Source organism: Rhinolophus sinicus, chromosome 16, assembly GCF_057876585.1.
Source record: "Rhinolophus sinicus isolate RSI-liver-muscle chromosome 16, RSI-T2T, whole genome shotgun sequence".
Classification (NCBI taxonomy): domain Eukaryota; kingdom Metazoa; phylum Chordata; class Mammalia; order Chiroptera; family Rhinolophidae; genus Rhinolophus; species Rhinolophus sinicus.
Window position 1 is genome coordinate 120,199,244 of NC_142516.1, and position 15,798 is coordinate 120,215,041.

Sequence of the window (15,798 nt, forward strand, 5' to 3'; positions counted from 1 at the left end):
TCTATTCTAAGATTTCTGAAACTTCTTATGATTATATATACAGCATAGCACAGAAGCACCGGAAAATGAGCTTTTGCGAATTTTGATTTGAGTACTAACTTCTGTATTGTTATTAAGAATATGTCTATAACATATCCAGATGGATATAATGATCTCACCTCCATCAGAAAAATGCTTGTAACATTGCAAGATGATACACCTCTCATTACAGCTACAGGGGTCCAGTTCCGTGGTACACCATAAATCTTGATTTACCGCCCTACAAGAGATGGCAAGAATTGATCACTGAAAAGGCACCAGCGGTATGCTATGATTCTTTTGTGTGTTTTTTTTTTTTTAAGGAGGGCGCAGCTCACAGTGGCCCATGCAGGGATCGAACCAGCAACCTTGGTGTTATCAGCACCATGCTCCAACCAACTGAGCTAACCGGCCACCCCGCTATGATTCTTAAATTTCCTATTTCTGACATTACTGAATATAATTGCATTTATAAATGTACATTTCATGAAATTACACACCAAGTATTTTAAGAATGGACTTTGGATACTTTTCTGTCATTTACAATAAATGATAATAGATGAAAAGATGTCATTCCTCTGTAGTTTGCTCTTTCGCTAGCCTTTGACTTTGTTTCTTTCTCTCTGTATCATGTACCTTCATCTAACTAGTTAATCGTGTTAAAGATGTATTATGTTTATACGTTAATTGAAAATATTTTCAGTTAGCACTCTTATTTTGTTTAAATACATATGGATAAATCAAAAGGTCTATATCTGTTTTCATTATACTAATATTAATCTTAACACTTCTTTATGTTTCTTATTAATTAATTGATTAATTGATTGACTTTTCAGCTGAAGGTGATCGTGAATTCCATGAAGGATATAGCAAATGCATTTGTTCCAAGTGGAAAAATTATGCAGATAGTGGATCAAAAGTTGGTAAGGACTATTATTTCCCATAATAAATTTTAAACACACACACATACACACAGTTCAGAAAAGGCTGTGTGATACTGATACCTCTTCTAAGGAGTTTGGACATGTTTGTATTTATTCTAGACTGCTTTCAAAACTTCAGAGGGATTTAAAATTCTGGGACTTGGTAATATTAGAGTAACGGGACATAAAATAGCATGGCATATTTTGGCAACTGCTCTGTAATGTTTTTTAAAAGTATGGACAATTTTACAGAGCAATGGGCAAAATACACATATTTCATCTGGTAGTACGGCATTTTCTTCCTCTTATATATACTTGAGTTTGCAAGTTCACTATTGAAAATTAGGGTTTTTTCTTAAGTACTTTGCCTTAGTATCTCAGGACTTAGTATCTAAAGATTTTTCTCAGCCAGCCCTATATTTCATGGAGTCTTTTTGTAGCTGTGACCATTGAAACTCACTTGCCTTGTGTATTCCTTGTGGTTATGCATTTACCAAACCATTTCATTTTCTTCCTGCTCATGCAGGAAGACTCCATTTCTCAGCCCTTTTTTTTCATTTAGGTGGAACCCATGGAAAAATCTAGGGCCCGGCCCCTAGAACACCCTGAGAGAGCCTCATCACCCTTTTCCAGTCTTGACTCTGGGGCCCTCACTGGCCTGCAGGGTGCAAAGGACTGGGGAGGACACCAGGTCCCAGGGCAGGTGTTTTAATCTCAGCACTACTGAAGTTTGGGATTGGATACTATTTTGTTGTGGGGGCTGTCTGTGCATTGTAGGATGCTTAGCAACATCTCTGGCCTCTACCCACTGGACGCCAGTGTCACCCCTTCATTTGTGTTAACCAAAAATGTCTCTAGATGTCACCAAATCTCCCCTGGGGAGAAAACCACCCCTAGTTGAGAATTATTGTTCTCCAGGCTGGATGCTCTGGGCATATCATTCCTACAATACTTGCACCTGCCAACCACCAAACCTGCTCTTCCTCAGGTTTCTGCTCCCTGGGCCTTTGAGTAAGGCTCTGCTTTATGGTCAGACTAACCAGACTCCCCCCAAATACATGTTGGCAGGAGCAGCAGCAGCAGAGTCCCCCATCTCCACATGCTCCAGGCCCCCCCATGCATGTCAGCAGGGAGAACCGCATGCAAGGGGTGCAAAGCCTTTGTAATCAGACAACGTTTTGTGTGGCCTTTAAACATTGGGTTTTAAGGTCAGATCAGTCACATACTAGCTGTGTCGTTTGACAAGTTTCCTAACCTATGAAACTTCAGCTCTCTCATCAGGGAGAATTTCCTAATATATTATCTATGATGGTTTTGAGGATTCAGTGACATACTGTGTGTTATGCACAGCGCCTGGATGTAATAAATGGTTAATAAATGTTCAATAAGTCATTTTTGTTTTTAAGTTGAAGGTACTATCCCACTTGTACAGTCCTTTGAATTCCTAGCGAATCACATAATGTGCTTAGTTAGGTCACATTACACACAGATAGCAACCTGGTGAAAAATGAGACTTGGACATTTTAAGTAATTATCTTAGCAAGAGGCTGTGAGCTTAAATCTTGATTTCATTGTTAGTGCACAGTTACAGTTGAGGATAAAAGTATGATATCCAGTATGATAAAAGTTGAATTTGCCCGTGTGTCCTTGTTTGCTAACAGAATGCAGTAATGCATCTAAGCCCAAGATCAGCTATTACCCGTGACCAAAGGTTTCATTAGTGACTGGAATACGTATGTTTTGATGTGTGGGAAGGAAATAGTAATGAGGGAGTAGTGCCAGTGGCTAACGGGTGAGTTTGAGTAGAGCTAAGGAGTGCTAGTTGTGATGGTCCTGTGTCGTGGGTCATCCAAGGTCATCCAAGTGGAATTATTCCAGTTCCCTATCTCTGGAGAATAGGGTGAAATACAAACAATCTGAGAATCACCTGAGAACAAATGAGCTTAGGGATACAAAAGCAAGAGTTACAGTGAGTATTGCATAGATCTTTAAGAATTACATGATGTAAAAGTATCTTTAAAAATAACAGATCACCTGTTATGGCAGCAGTATATAGAATAAATTATATGTAAAAGAACCAAATCTCAAAGCAACCTTTTAGGTGGACTGATTGTTAATTTATTTGGTTTTCAGCCTGGTCTACTTGAACACTTTCCTGGCCCTTATGAGGAGGAAATGAAGGGGATTTCAGATATTACCGGCATACCTTTAGGTAAAGTTCATTTTTCAGCTTTTAAAAAATTGATTAAACCACTTAAAATATTTCTATTGAGGTGTTGTATACATACAGTAAACTGCACAGTTCTGAAGTATACAGCACAGATCTGAAGTATCAATAGGGTTTTAAAAATGCATACTGACCGTAATCACAAACTCAGATCAAGATACAGAAAATTGCAGCTATCTAGAATGCTCCAACATGCCCCTTCACAGACAATATTGAGTCCCCAGGTGACAACTATTCTGACTTCATCATATATTAGTTTTGCCTCTTGAACTGCTTATAAATAGAACCGAATAGTATGAACTATTGTGTCTGATTTCTTGCACTTATCATTAAGGTACCGTTTCCCCGAAAATAAGACCTAACTGGAAAGTAGGCCCTAGCATGATTTTTCAGGATGACATCCCCTGAACATAAGCCCTAATGTGTCTTTTGGAGCAAAAATTAACATAAGACCTGGTCTTATTTTCGGGGAAACACGGTAGTATGCTATGGTAAGAATAGGATATTGGGTTGTTTCCACATTTTGGACATTAAGAATAAAGCAGTTGTGAACATTCTGATGAGTATAATGCACTCATTTCTCTTGGATATATACTGGGTTACAGGGTAGCTGCATATAGGGTAGTTAGCCTTGGAGATTCTTCCACCCAGTTTTCCAAAGTCATTGTATCCACTGATAGTCAGCAAATTATAATAGTTTTAGTTTTCTCCACTTGGTACTTTTCCACTTGATAGTCTTTTTTTATTTGAGCCATTTTGTTGAGTTTTTATAGGACCCCATTATTGTTTAATTTGTATTTACCTGATGACTAATGCATTGGAACAGTTTATTGACCTTTTCCTTCCTTCCTTGTGCTTGTTAAAGTCTTATGCCCATTTTTTCTTAGTTTGAAGGAATTCTTTATATATTCTGACTAAAAGCCCTTTGTCAGATATATGTATTCCAAGTATCTTCTCCCAGTCTGTAGCTTGCTTTTTTATTCTCTTATTGGTGTCTTTTGATGAGCAGAAATTCTAAATTTTAATGAAGTCCAATTTCTCATTTTTTATGGGTAATACTTATTGTGTCCATTTAAGAAATCTTTGGGTACAGGCTTTCTCAGCACCACCTGGCCTTCCCTGGGGCCATTCACAGAACGGGAGCGAGAATGAAAGTTCCAGAACGCTGTGCAACCATGTCTAAAGGACCTGTAGTAGTCATTGATCTTGGCGATGACAAGACTCTTGTGTGGGTGTCTTCCAGCACGGAAAAGTGGAAGTAATTGCCGGTGATCAGGGAAACGGAACCACCCCAAGTTATGTCAGCTTTACTGATACTGAACGGTGGTGCCGCAAAGAATCAAGTTGCAGTGAACCTCACCAACACGATTTCTGTTGCCTTGTTGGACATAGATTTGATGATGCTGTTTAATCTGATATGAAGCACTGGCCCTTCATGGTGGCGAATGATGCTGGCAGGCCCAAGGTCCAAGTAGAATACAAGGCAGAGACAAAAAATTTCTATCCAGAAGAAGTGTCATCTGTGGTTGTGACAAAGATGAAGGAAATCACAGAACCCTACCTTGGGAAGACTGTGCCCAACGCTGTCGTCACAGGACCTGCTTACTTCAATGACTCAGGTCAGGCTCCCAAAAATGCTGGAACCATTGCTGTTCTCAGTGTACTTAGAATCATCAATGAGCCAACTGCTGCTGCTGTTGCTTATGGCTTAGGTTGGAGCTGAAACAAATGTGCTGATCTTTGATTTGGGAGGTGGCACTTTTCATGCGTCAATTGTCACAATCGAAGATGGAATCTTTGAGGTCAAATCTACAGTTGGGGACACCCACTTAGGTGGAGAAGACGTTGACCACTGAATAGTCCACCATTTTATTGCAGAGTTCAAGTGTAGGCATAAGAAGGACATCAGTGAGAACAAGAGTGCTGTCCGTCGCCTCCGGACTGCTTGGGAATGTGCTAAGTGTACTCTGTCTTCCAGCACCCAGGCCAGTATTGAGATTGATTCACTCTATGAAGGAATCGACTTCTATACCTCGATCACTCGTGCCTGATTTAAAGAACTGAGTGTTGACCTTTCCGTGGCACCCTGGACCCTACAGAGAAAGCCCTTTGGGGATGCCACGCTCGACAAGTCCCAGATCCATGATATTGTCCTGGTGGGTGGTTCTACCCGTATCCCCAAGATTCAGAAACTCCTACAGGACGTCTTCAAAGGAAAACAGTTGAATAAGAGCATCAACCCTGATGAGGCTGTTGTTTATGGTGCAGCTGTCCTGGCAGCCACCCTATCTGGAGACAGATCTGAAAGTGTCCAAGATTTGCTACTGTTGGATGTCCCTCCTCTTTCCCTTGGCATTGAAACTGCTGGCGGAGTCAGGACTGTTATCATAAGGTGCAATACTACCGTCCCTACCAAGCAGACACAGACCTTCACCACCTGCTTTGACCACCAGCCTGATGTGCTGATTCGGGTTTATGAAGGTGAGCGGGCATAACTAAGGATAGCAACCAGCTTGGCAAGTTTGAAGTCACAGGCACCTCGTGGTATTCCTCAGATTGAAGTCACTTTTCATATTGATGGCAGTGGCATCCTCAGTGTCTCTGCTGTGGATAAGAATACAGGAAAAGAGAACAAGATTACCATCACTGGTGACAGGGGTGTCTGAGCGAGGAAGCGATGGAGTACACAGTCAAGAAAGCTGAGAAGTGTAAAGCTGAAGATGAGAAGCAGAGGGACAAGGTGTCTTCCGAGAATTTACTTGTATCCTATACATTCAACATGAAAGCAATTGTTGAAGATGAAGAACTCCAAGTCAAGGTCGATGATGAGGACAAACAGAAGATTCTTGACAAGTGCAATGCAATCATCAACTGGCTTGATAAGAATCATACTGCAGAGAAGGAAGAATTTGAACACCAGCAGAAAGAGCTGGAAAATGTCTGCAACTCCATCATTACTAAGCTGTACCAGAGTGCAGGAAGCATGTCAGGAGACATCCCTGAGGACTTCCCTGGTGGTGGAGACCCTCCTTCTGGTGGTGCCTCTTTTGGGCCCACCTTGGATGGAAAAGGTTGAATAAGCCAACCTTGAGCTTAGATTTAGCATCGTTCCACACAACTTTGTAGCAAATTCCATAGCCATTTTAAAGTTGAGCTGCTGTATAGTAAATAACAGCATTCTTGATACTTGAATATGGAATAAATGCACAAGGAAAGGAATAACGATGTACTTTATACGCACTGTATTGTGAAGTATAAAATGTGATGTCTTAAATAAAACTATTTAAAATTGGCATCATAAAAAAAATCTTTGCATACTTCAGGTCATGAAAATAGTCTTCTATCTTTTCTTTTAGATGTCTTATGTTTACTTTTTACATATAATCCTATAATCTATCTTGAGTTAACTTTTGTGTATGGTATGAGTTAGGGGTCAAGTTTCAGTTTTCTTCCATATGGAATATCCAGTTGACTGAACACCATTTATTAGGAAGACTATCCTTCCCTCGGTAAATTGCAGTGGTGCCCTTGATGTAAATCAAATGATTGTATATATGCCTGATTCTGTTTGGAGATTTTCTATTAAGTTTCATTTATCTATTTGTCTGTCTTTATACAAGTACCATGCTACTGCAATCACTAAAGCTTTTTAGTAAGTCTTAAAGTTATATAGTGTAAGACTTCCAACTTTATTTTTCTTCAAAATTGTCTTAACTGTTCTAGACCCTTTGCATTTCCATATAAATTTTAGAGTCAGCCTGTCAACCTTGACAAAAGAGCCTATTGATATTTTGAATTAGATTATAATACTGAGTTTTCCAGTCCATAAACATGATATATGAAATTTCAACATTTATTTAGTTTATTGATTTCTCTGAGTTGTTTTCTTTTTTTTTAGGGAGGAGGTCTTGCATATCATTTGTTTATCGTATCCTTCATCATATCATTTATCATATTCTTAGATATTGATACTTTTGGAAGCTACTTTTAAAATTCCAGTTCCAGTTCATAGCATTTAATAAAACAGACTTTTTCTGCTATTCCAAAAGTTATTTTTAACTTACCAAACAATAGAATTATTTTTAGTAGCCTACATAGCTTGTTTTTACAAGAGAGATGATTGAGAATTTCAGAAAATCAATAGCATTTATCTACAAAAGTGGCTAGATATTTTTTGTTTTTGCTTCTTTAGAAAAATGATTTTAAAAAGATAATCAAAACATGCAGAAAATATATACTTGCAGCCTATATGAGAAGTCTTTAATTGCTTTATTCTGTAAAGAACTCCAGCAAATGAATGCCACATATAAATAGCTCAAAATAAAAATAGATTAAGAAGGTTAACATATGATTCATAATGAAAGAAAATTGAGTGGAGTTTCACCAAAATAGAAATCAAATGGAGATAAAACATTAAATTAGGGTGGGGAAAAAAAAACATGTTAACTATAACGCGTTAACATATTCGTAAAATGCAGCAGAGAAAAAGTGTGTTGTATATCACTGAATTAAATGCTGAGTTGTATTATTATTATACAGTTTTGGAAGAACATTCAAAAATTAAAATGTTGTATAATGGATTTTTTCGTAAGCTCTGCACTGATGTATATATTTCCTGTATTTCGTTTTTGAACTTTGAATATTAGTCACACTAAAAGATCTGAGCAAAATACATATTCAGTATACAATCAAGAGCCAGATGTATTAAATTATCATATTTGAGCCCCTCCCCCCAAAGAAAGCTAAAATAAAGCATATTGATGAAAAAATGTGGACATTGTGTTGTAGTCAAATTTCAACATGCCCAGATGCTCAACTTGCCCAAAAACTCCCTCTTTGGGAACTTGCTTTATCCTAGTCAGCAGAGTGTACAGGCTGGTGAAGACAACCTCACCCATCCGGCTGCTCAGGCGCACTCAGACTGGTCTGCAGACACTTAGGGATGCCGAAGCAAAAGCTCACACAGTGATGACAGTTCAACCTGTTCTTAAAAAAAGAATTGTTTAACAATGTCACGGTTCTGTATATTAACCAAAAAATTTCCTATCTTTTCTCACAGGAGAAATTATTTCATTCAACATTTTCTATGAATTTTTTACTATTTGTACTTCAATAATAACAGAAGACAAAAAAGGTAAATGTGTGCTGAGGGAGGGTGGGCACTGCAAAGTACCTATGGAGTGAAAGAAAAATCTTCTAAAAGAATTAGAACTTATACAATCTAGGCTTACTATGCAAATTCTCTGTATGTTGCATATAGTTTTATGGATCTTGGTTAATTTTTAAAAGTGAATTGACACGGGATTACGAAAGACAGGGGAATATAATCAATAATGTAAAGATTTTGTAGGGTATCCGATGGACACTTGTCCCATTAGGGAGACCACTTCAGGGATGGTGTAGATGCCTGATCACTGCACTGCACACCTGAAGCTGAGGCTGAACAATAATGAATGTCAACTATAATTTTATATATATATATATATATATATATATATATATATATATATATATATATATATACATATACATAATATGTATATTGTGTATAATATACACTATATATATACAAAAGAAGTGGAATACAGCATAAGGAATAGAGAGGTAGTAGATTGGGGGAGTGGGGTAGTAGATTGTGAGGGATATAAATGTCTAACTATTACATTGTTTTGTGCACCTGAAACTAATAGTAATAAAAAAAAGTGAATTGAAAACTATCCTTATGTTAGGATTACTGCTATACTGCCTATTAAAGTTTAATTAAAGTAGGGAAAAAAAAATTAGAAGAAATATTTCAGGACTATAAACATTCTTACCCGTCCTCATAGTCCCCTTATACCCAACTTCATGATTTGAGGTAAGTACTCCCAGGGTGCATCACGATCTTCATAGATATAATCATCCCAGCCTTTCCTTGGAGCTCAGGACAAATCTCCCATCATTTCCCAGCCAAGAGACCCTCTGTAGACCATCCTCACTTTCCGTGTTTTCCCTGGCTAATCCCCAGAGTACAAGGCACAGGATGATTCACTCTTATTTTTGACCTATACTCTGGGTATAAAGTCTGCCTGTACCTTGCCTTTGAGGTGTCGAGCTGTCAGTGACAGTGCCTGAAGGGAAGCATATCAGCACGTGACATTGAGTGAGGCTACAATAGCGATGTCTGGGTCGGACCGTGTCACAGTGAATCAAAGAAGGACCACTGATCCTTTTCCCAGGATGTAATCTTTCCTGGAACCCTGTGCTCTCAGGGATCACAGGGGTTCTGACTAATGTGACAGAGATAACAGTTTGATCTTAAGACTTACAGTATCAGGATGCTGTTAATTCTTACTATTGGATTCAACAGTTAATTTTAACCATAGTTAAGTATCCAGCTTTTATTTAAGATCGATCATCTTTTCATTACTGCTACTATATGTCTCTTTTACTTTCAATTAGGTCATCTGTTACATGGGCGAAACATGGATTTTGGAATATTTCTTGGGTAAGTAAAAAAAAAAAAAAATGTTGTATATCATGCATTAAGAGTAGATTGTATTCCACTGATGAAAAGTCAGTCCCAAATCATGCTCCAAGTGTGACCAGAAGTGAAAAGACTGGATGCGTTCATTTTGAGACAAGATGGGCACACTCTTAAGTCATTTGAGAATATGTAACTGAGGCGCACCCACTGAACAGAAATCTGGAGCATGCTTGGAGGCCCCAGATGCATGTCTAGTTTTATTGCTCAAAAGAAAGAATAGCATTGTATTTTATGTGTCTTCTTGACCTTTCTGAAAAAAATATAACAGGTTTATAACCAGAGACCTAAATTTGAATCTGGAGCTTGCTATTTATAGGCTGTTATATTGGGAGAATTACTTACCTTTTCTGAGCCTCAGTTCTGTCATGTGAAAAGTGGAGGATAAAACCACCCATATTGCAAAGTTCTTGTTAGGATGGATCATTAGGGATTAGGTTAGATAAAGTACCTAGAGTAATGCCTGGCCATGCCATCATATTCACCATTCATCATTATCAGCGTTGTTCTTAAATGTTACTGAAATTTGTCTTTTGTAGGTGGAATATAAATAATAATACCTGGGTCGTAACTGAGGAACTAAAACCTTTAACAGTGAATTTGGACTTCCAAAGAAACAATAAAACTGTCTTTAAGGCTTCAAGCTTTGCTGGCTATGTGGGCATGTTAACAGGATTCAAACCAGTAAGGAATCTACTGTTACATAACTTTATAGGTAGCTCTGTGACCTGATTTTAACTCTCTGTGACGGGTAGAATCTAAGGAAATGAGGACCTAAAAAGAATACAAAGCCCCAGTTCATCCCTTTGTACTTCTTGTCACCTTCATGGTAGAAAAGAGGAGAAAGGAAGTGAAGGTTCCTGAGCCCATTCTGGGGAAGAAGCGTGTGCCTCTGGGGAAGAAGCATGTGTCGAGGGCTGGGAATATAAATCTGGAATCTGGTCCTGGGTCTCCCTCTCAGGCAAGTTAGGCATGAATTCTCTGAACTTCAGTTTCCTTTGTCAGAAAAGTCTGGCCAATAACATCCCACCTACTTATCTCACACACTGGATGTGAAAATGCTTTGAACTTCTAAAAAGGCTTGTTAGTAGTAGAGTGATATTATCATGGTTTTGATTTACCTTTGCATTCCCCATTACCTAGCCCAGGCCTTGATATACCATATAAAGTGAGAGGGACTTAAACAGGATGGTCTAAGTTTCTGACTTCACTGCTTTGTCTTTTTCCCAGGGACTATTTAGTCTTACACTAAATGAACGTTTCAGTACAAGTGGCGGTTATATGGGTGAGTAGAGAGTTCTTAAATGGGAATTTCATAGATGTTTTAAGAGGGAGCTGGACTAAGCCTTCTGGTTAATAGTCTCACCTTTTACAGGTCCTGTGACACTGTATATGCTTGATCTCTTACAGGTGTCATAGAGTGGATTTTGGGAAAGAGAGATGCCATGTGGATAGGGTTTATCTCTAGATCAGTTCTGGAAAATAGCACAAGGTAATCTGGGCACTTTATTATCGAATTTAATATTTATTTTTAAACTTTTTGATTAATATAATTGATGTATAACATTAGTTTAAGGTGTACAAAAATGTTTTGATATTTGTATATATTGCAAAATGATGACCACAATAAGTATAGTTAACATCCATTACCACACATACTAGTTACAAATTATTTTTCCTTCTGAGAACTCTTAGCAACCTTCAATGACACAGTATTACTAACTGTAGTAATCATGCTGTACATTGGATCTCCAGGACTCCTTTATTTTATAACTGAATGTTTGTACCTTTTGATCCACTTTACCCATTTCGCCTCCCTCCTCCCTCCCCTCCCCCCCCCCCCTTCTGGCAACAACTAATCTGTTCTCTGTATCTATGAGATTTTTTTTTTTTAAGATTCTACATGCTCATATAAGTGAGATCATATGGTATTTGTCTTTCTCTGATTTATTTCACTTAGCATAATGACCTCTCAAGGTCCATCCAGTTGTAGCAAATGGAAAGATTTCCTTCTTTTTTTTATGGCTGTGTATGTGCCTGTTTGTGTGTGTGCATGAGTATGTGTGTGCGTGCGTGTGTGCGTGCGTGTGTGTGTGTGTGTGTGTGTCTCTCTAAAGCAAGGAAACGAATGACTTGTTTAAGAAGTGCTAGGGATAATGCCACTGTGAAGGGCACCTATGGGTTTTTCTTGGTGTCAAAAAACACCCATACGAAAAATAAAAATTGTACAATAAAATATACATTTAAATCATAATACCTATTAACCCAGAAGTTATACTCATGCGGGTGCAGAATTCTTATAATAATAGCAAAACTGCCGTTAGCAAGTACATCAAAATGACCTAGATTAAACAGGCATTAATCCTATTTTAAATGCTTTCCAGGGAAAAAAGAGTCAGTAGTCTTTGAAAACTCACTTCAATTATTAATAGCCCTAATTCTCAGTGTTTAGTTTCTGTTCCCCAAATCCTATCTATGGTGGTAAATTCCATTTCCATTTCCCCTTTTCTATTGTTGAGTGAAAGGCATAGACAATAAGGGTGGAAGATGATCTCTTGAGGCTGTTTTGTTTGTCCTTCAGACTAGAAGGACTATTTTGGGTCTGTGTTTCATCACATAGGAGTCTGGGATTGTTCCTCCCTGAGCCCTGCTCACCATTCTTTAAAAAAAGAAAAATACACGTTCGTCAGATATTTGTTTTTGCTTAGTTTCCAGAGATAAAACATTTCCATCCCAAGTCAACTAAAAACGTTTCATTTTTTAAAAAATGTTTCTATGTAGTTATGAAGAAGCCAAGAATATACTGACCAAATCGAAGCTATTGGCCCCAGCATACTTTATCCTGGGAGGCAATAAGTCTGGGGAGGGCTGTGTGATTACACGAGACAGAAGAAAGTCTTTGGATGTATATGAGTAAGTACATTTGTTAAACCCAAATAAGTAGCAACTAAAACATAGGCTGACATATGTACAGGTTTAAAGCATGAAGCCTGAGAGGAGTCTCTCTTTGTATCTAGACTCGACTCCAAGCAGGATAGATGGTATGTGGTTGAAACGAACTATGACCGCTGGAAAAATCCCTTCTTCCTTGATGATCGCAGAGATGCTGCAAAGATGTGTCTAAACCACACAACCCAAGAGGTAACAGCCACACTGTCAAATACAGAAAGAAATGGTGACCATTAAAGTCACTTTGGCCTTTGAACAATTTATAAACCTCCTATTATTCAGTATCTCGCAACAGTTCCCACTGAGTTTTTGTTTCGAATTTAAAGGGCAAATTTTAATTTAAAGTGCTGTACTTCCCTTTCTTATTCTAATGCTGGACACCGTTCTGTGAACTTGAATGACAGACAGGCAAGAATTAGATGAAAAATGAAAAAGAAAAAGTGATACATTAGAACCGTTACCTATGTTTTAACAGTGACTCCGAAGGAAATTCATGTAGGGGGTTGTGGGGAGGTTGGTTGAAGAAGGTCCTGGTTTCTAACGATCCATTTGTGTGGATAAGGCCGTTGACTTCTGTATTTAACTTACTGAACAAAACTCTTTTTGTGTTTTAGAAAATCTCATTGTCAACCATATATGATGTCCTGTCAACAAAACCTGTCCTCAACAAGGTATTTTTAAAATAAATACACACACACACAATTTGCTCTTAGGTAAAGAATTTGGTCCTGTGTTTTATCTTTTCCTGTTATATTGGATAAATCAGAGAGAATCCCAAGTCACATTTAGCTTAAGGCTGATTTTTTTAAAATGTTTTTGTATGACTAAAATAGTAATTGTTGGCATGCGACAAACTGATTACTGTGGCTTGATGTCCAATATGGTCAGTATTGTTTCCAGCTTTACTTACATGGCATTGAATTTAGTATTTCAGTTGACTTCTCCCTGTCTATCAGAAATGTTATGCTGTACACCACAACTAACACCTAAAACTCGACAAAACGAAGTCTGAAGTCCATTTTTAGATAGAGCTTTGTGTCTTGGTGGATTAAGGTTTCTCTTAAACTTGATTACATTCTTGTATGTTTTCCCCACACTGTAGCTAAAAAATTGCAAAAAGTTTCCTAATCATCCAATTTGCTGCTCGTAGTCTCCCCGTGTGTATTCTGATTTTCCCATTAGTTCCTTCTATTCTTTGGTCCTTTTTCCTAACCCTCCCTAAAATCAGCGTGTCTCCATTACCTCTGCCAGAACAAATTCCTCCTGCCCATTAACATTCAGATCAGAACCTGGCTCTTGCAGGAAGCCTTTAAGCCTACTGACCCTGCCATACTTGTCACGTTGTCCACACCACCTTCGGGGGCCCTCAGAGGTTATTTACAGATTCTGTGCGCCTTCCTGTGTGTGTGCCTTGTAACCTGCATGCCTGCGGTGTCCTCACTGCACGTGCTTTCAGGATAAGGACAGCCAAAGCTCAACTGTTCAGACCTCAGATTGTTAGGCTGCTGTTAGATTGTCCCGTCTGCAGCCTACACAGACGGGAGGGTTAAGTCTTAAAGCATTGGTTGTGAAGCAGTGTACTGCTCAGGAGGTAAGACCTTGTCAAGAACGGAAGATTCTCTCCCAAGCCAATTTATATTCATGACCTGGAATAGTCAGTTGTTTTTATCATTTGGATCTTTATATTTTTTATATCTTACATATAATGTAATATTATATATTGTTTATTTAAAATTAAGTAACTTCATAAAGGAGTTCCACAAGTAAAGAAATGTTAATGAGTCAGGACATCTTAGAATGAAAGCATCGTTTAAGTAAAAATAACTTTTCTTTCAGCTGACTGTATTCACAACCTTGATGGACGTTGCCAAAGGTCAATTTGAAACTTACCTGCGGGATTGCCCAGACCCTTGTATAGGTTGGTGAGCATACACCTGGCCTACAGAATGCATTCTCTGTGACATGAAGATGGGCGCTCACATGTGGCCGCTAGTGCAGCCATCGGATCGCTTTCCAAAGACTAAGACTCAGGGCAGCTTCTCTTCACAGCATGAGCTTGTCCTTCTTGGTATGTTTACAATTCATAGGCTATTTTTGCCCTAACAGTTGATGTTTGTATTTACAGATAATTTACGTACAGCAGTCATTCAGAATTTGCTGAGTTTCATTTCACTTAGACATTTGGGGATGGGGATGGGCGATTAAACTATTGTGGGATCCATTTCCATGGAATAAAGCTGGATTTGCTGTGGGCACTGAATCCAATATCCATGTAATAGTTTTACAATAAACAGTCCACATTATTCAGTTTTTCACTTTTATCTACATTTTTGTTTTTCTGTATAGCAGCCTTTTCCTCCTGTTCTGCTACTGAAATTAATATACTGATGTTTTTGCTGTTTGTGACAGCACAGTAATTTCACTAACTTTGATTGGAGGGAGACAGACATTCATCTGTATATATGAATGGGCAATACCTGTGCCTTTGACTCGGAATAGTAGTCCTTTCTGGGGTTCATTAAGTTATGCAAGGCAGTCTTTTATACCCAGAATTGAAGTGTTTCCTTTTTCATAATTACCCTACCTCCCAGCAACCCCGGAAAAGTTAACTTCAAAATCTGAGTCCCAGGTTCCGTGAATAGTAAGTAAACAGGTCAGAGTTATGGAAAATGGAAGGTGAACCCATTATTTTAAACTCTTGTATCATTCATTTAATAAACAGATTGAGTTTTTCTTTCTGATCAATATATATTTTTTAAAAATGAAGTACAGTTACTAAAAATGTTTTTCAGAAATCAGTATTTATTAAAAGTGCTAATCGAACTTTTCAAACTTTCACAACTGTGAAATGCATGTTAAGCGCAATTGTATCCACTCCATTTCTGTATTTTGTCAGTTGTATTCATGACATTCAATAAACAGCCACTGGAAGTTGTGTCAGCTGTCTTGTATGCTAATTGAGTGTATACCTACCTGTTGGTTTGAGGGGAGGGCTTATTAGGAAGAAATCGAAGTTGAATATAATGTCTGAATTAAGGGTAATGTGTAAGTGGATTATTCAACTTATAGATGGTCACAATTTTTTTTTAATTTATTTAAATTTATTGGGGTGACAATTGTTAATAAAATTACATAGATTTCAGGTGTACAATTCTGTA

At 38.0% G+C, this 15,798-nt stretch overlaps 1 protein-coding gene across 1 annotated transcript in view; it reads left to right on the top strand.

Annotated features, from left to right (window-relative positions):
* The window catches only part of ASAH1 (N-acylsphingosine amidohydrolase 1), a 31,082-nt gene extending 15,507 nt beyond the window's left edge, over positions 1–15,575 (top strand). Inside the window, exons 3-14 of the mRNA XM_019738009.3 lie at positions 212–302; positions 855–941; positions 3,075–3,153; positions 8,228–8,302; positions 9,610–9,655; positions 10,231–10,375; positions 10,922–10,976; positions 11,102–11,183; positions 12,473–12,604; positions 12,709–12,832; positions 13,255–13,311; positions 14,477–15,575. Coding sequence (XP_019593568.3) covers positions 212–302; positions 855–941; positions 3,075–3,153; positions 8,228–8,302; positions 9,610–9,655; positions 10,231–10,375; positions 10,922–10,976; positions 11,102–11,183; positions 12,473–12,604; positions 12,709–12,832; positions 13,255–13,311; positions 14,477–14,566 — 1,063 coding nt within the window. The 3' untranslated portion in view covers positions 14,567–15,575. The remainder of the gene's footprint in view (positions 1–211; positions 303–854; positions 942–3,074; positions 3,154–8,227; positions 8,303–9,609; positions 9,656–10,230; positions 10,376–10,921; positions 10,977–11,101; positions 11,184–12,472; positions 12,605–12,708; positions 12,833–13,254; positions 13,312–14,476) is intronic.
* Positions 15,576–15,798: the final 223 nt, after the last annotated feature.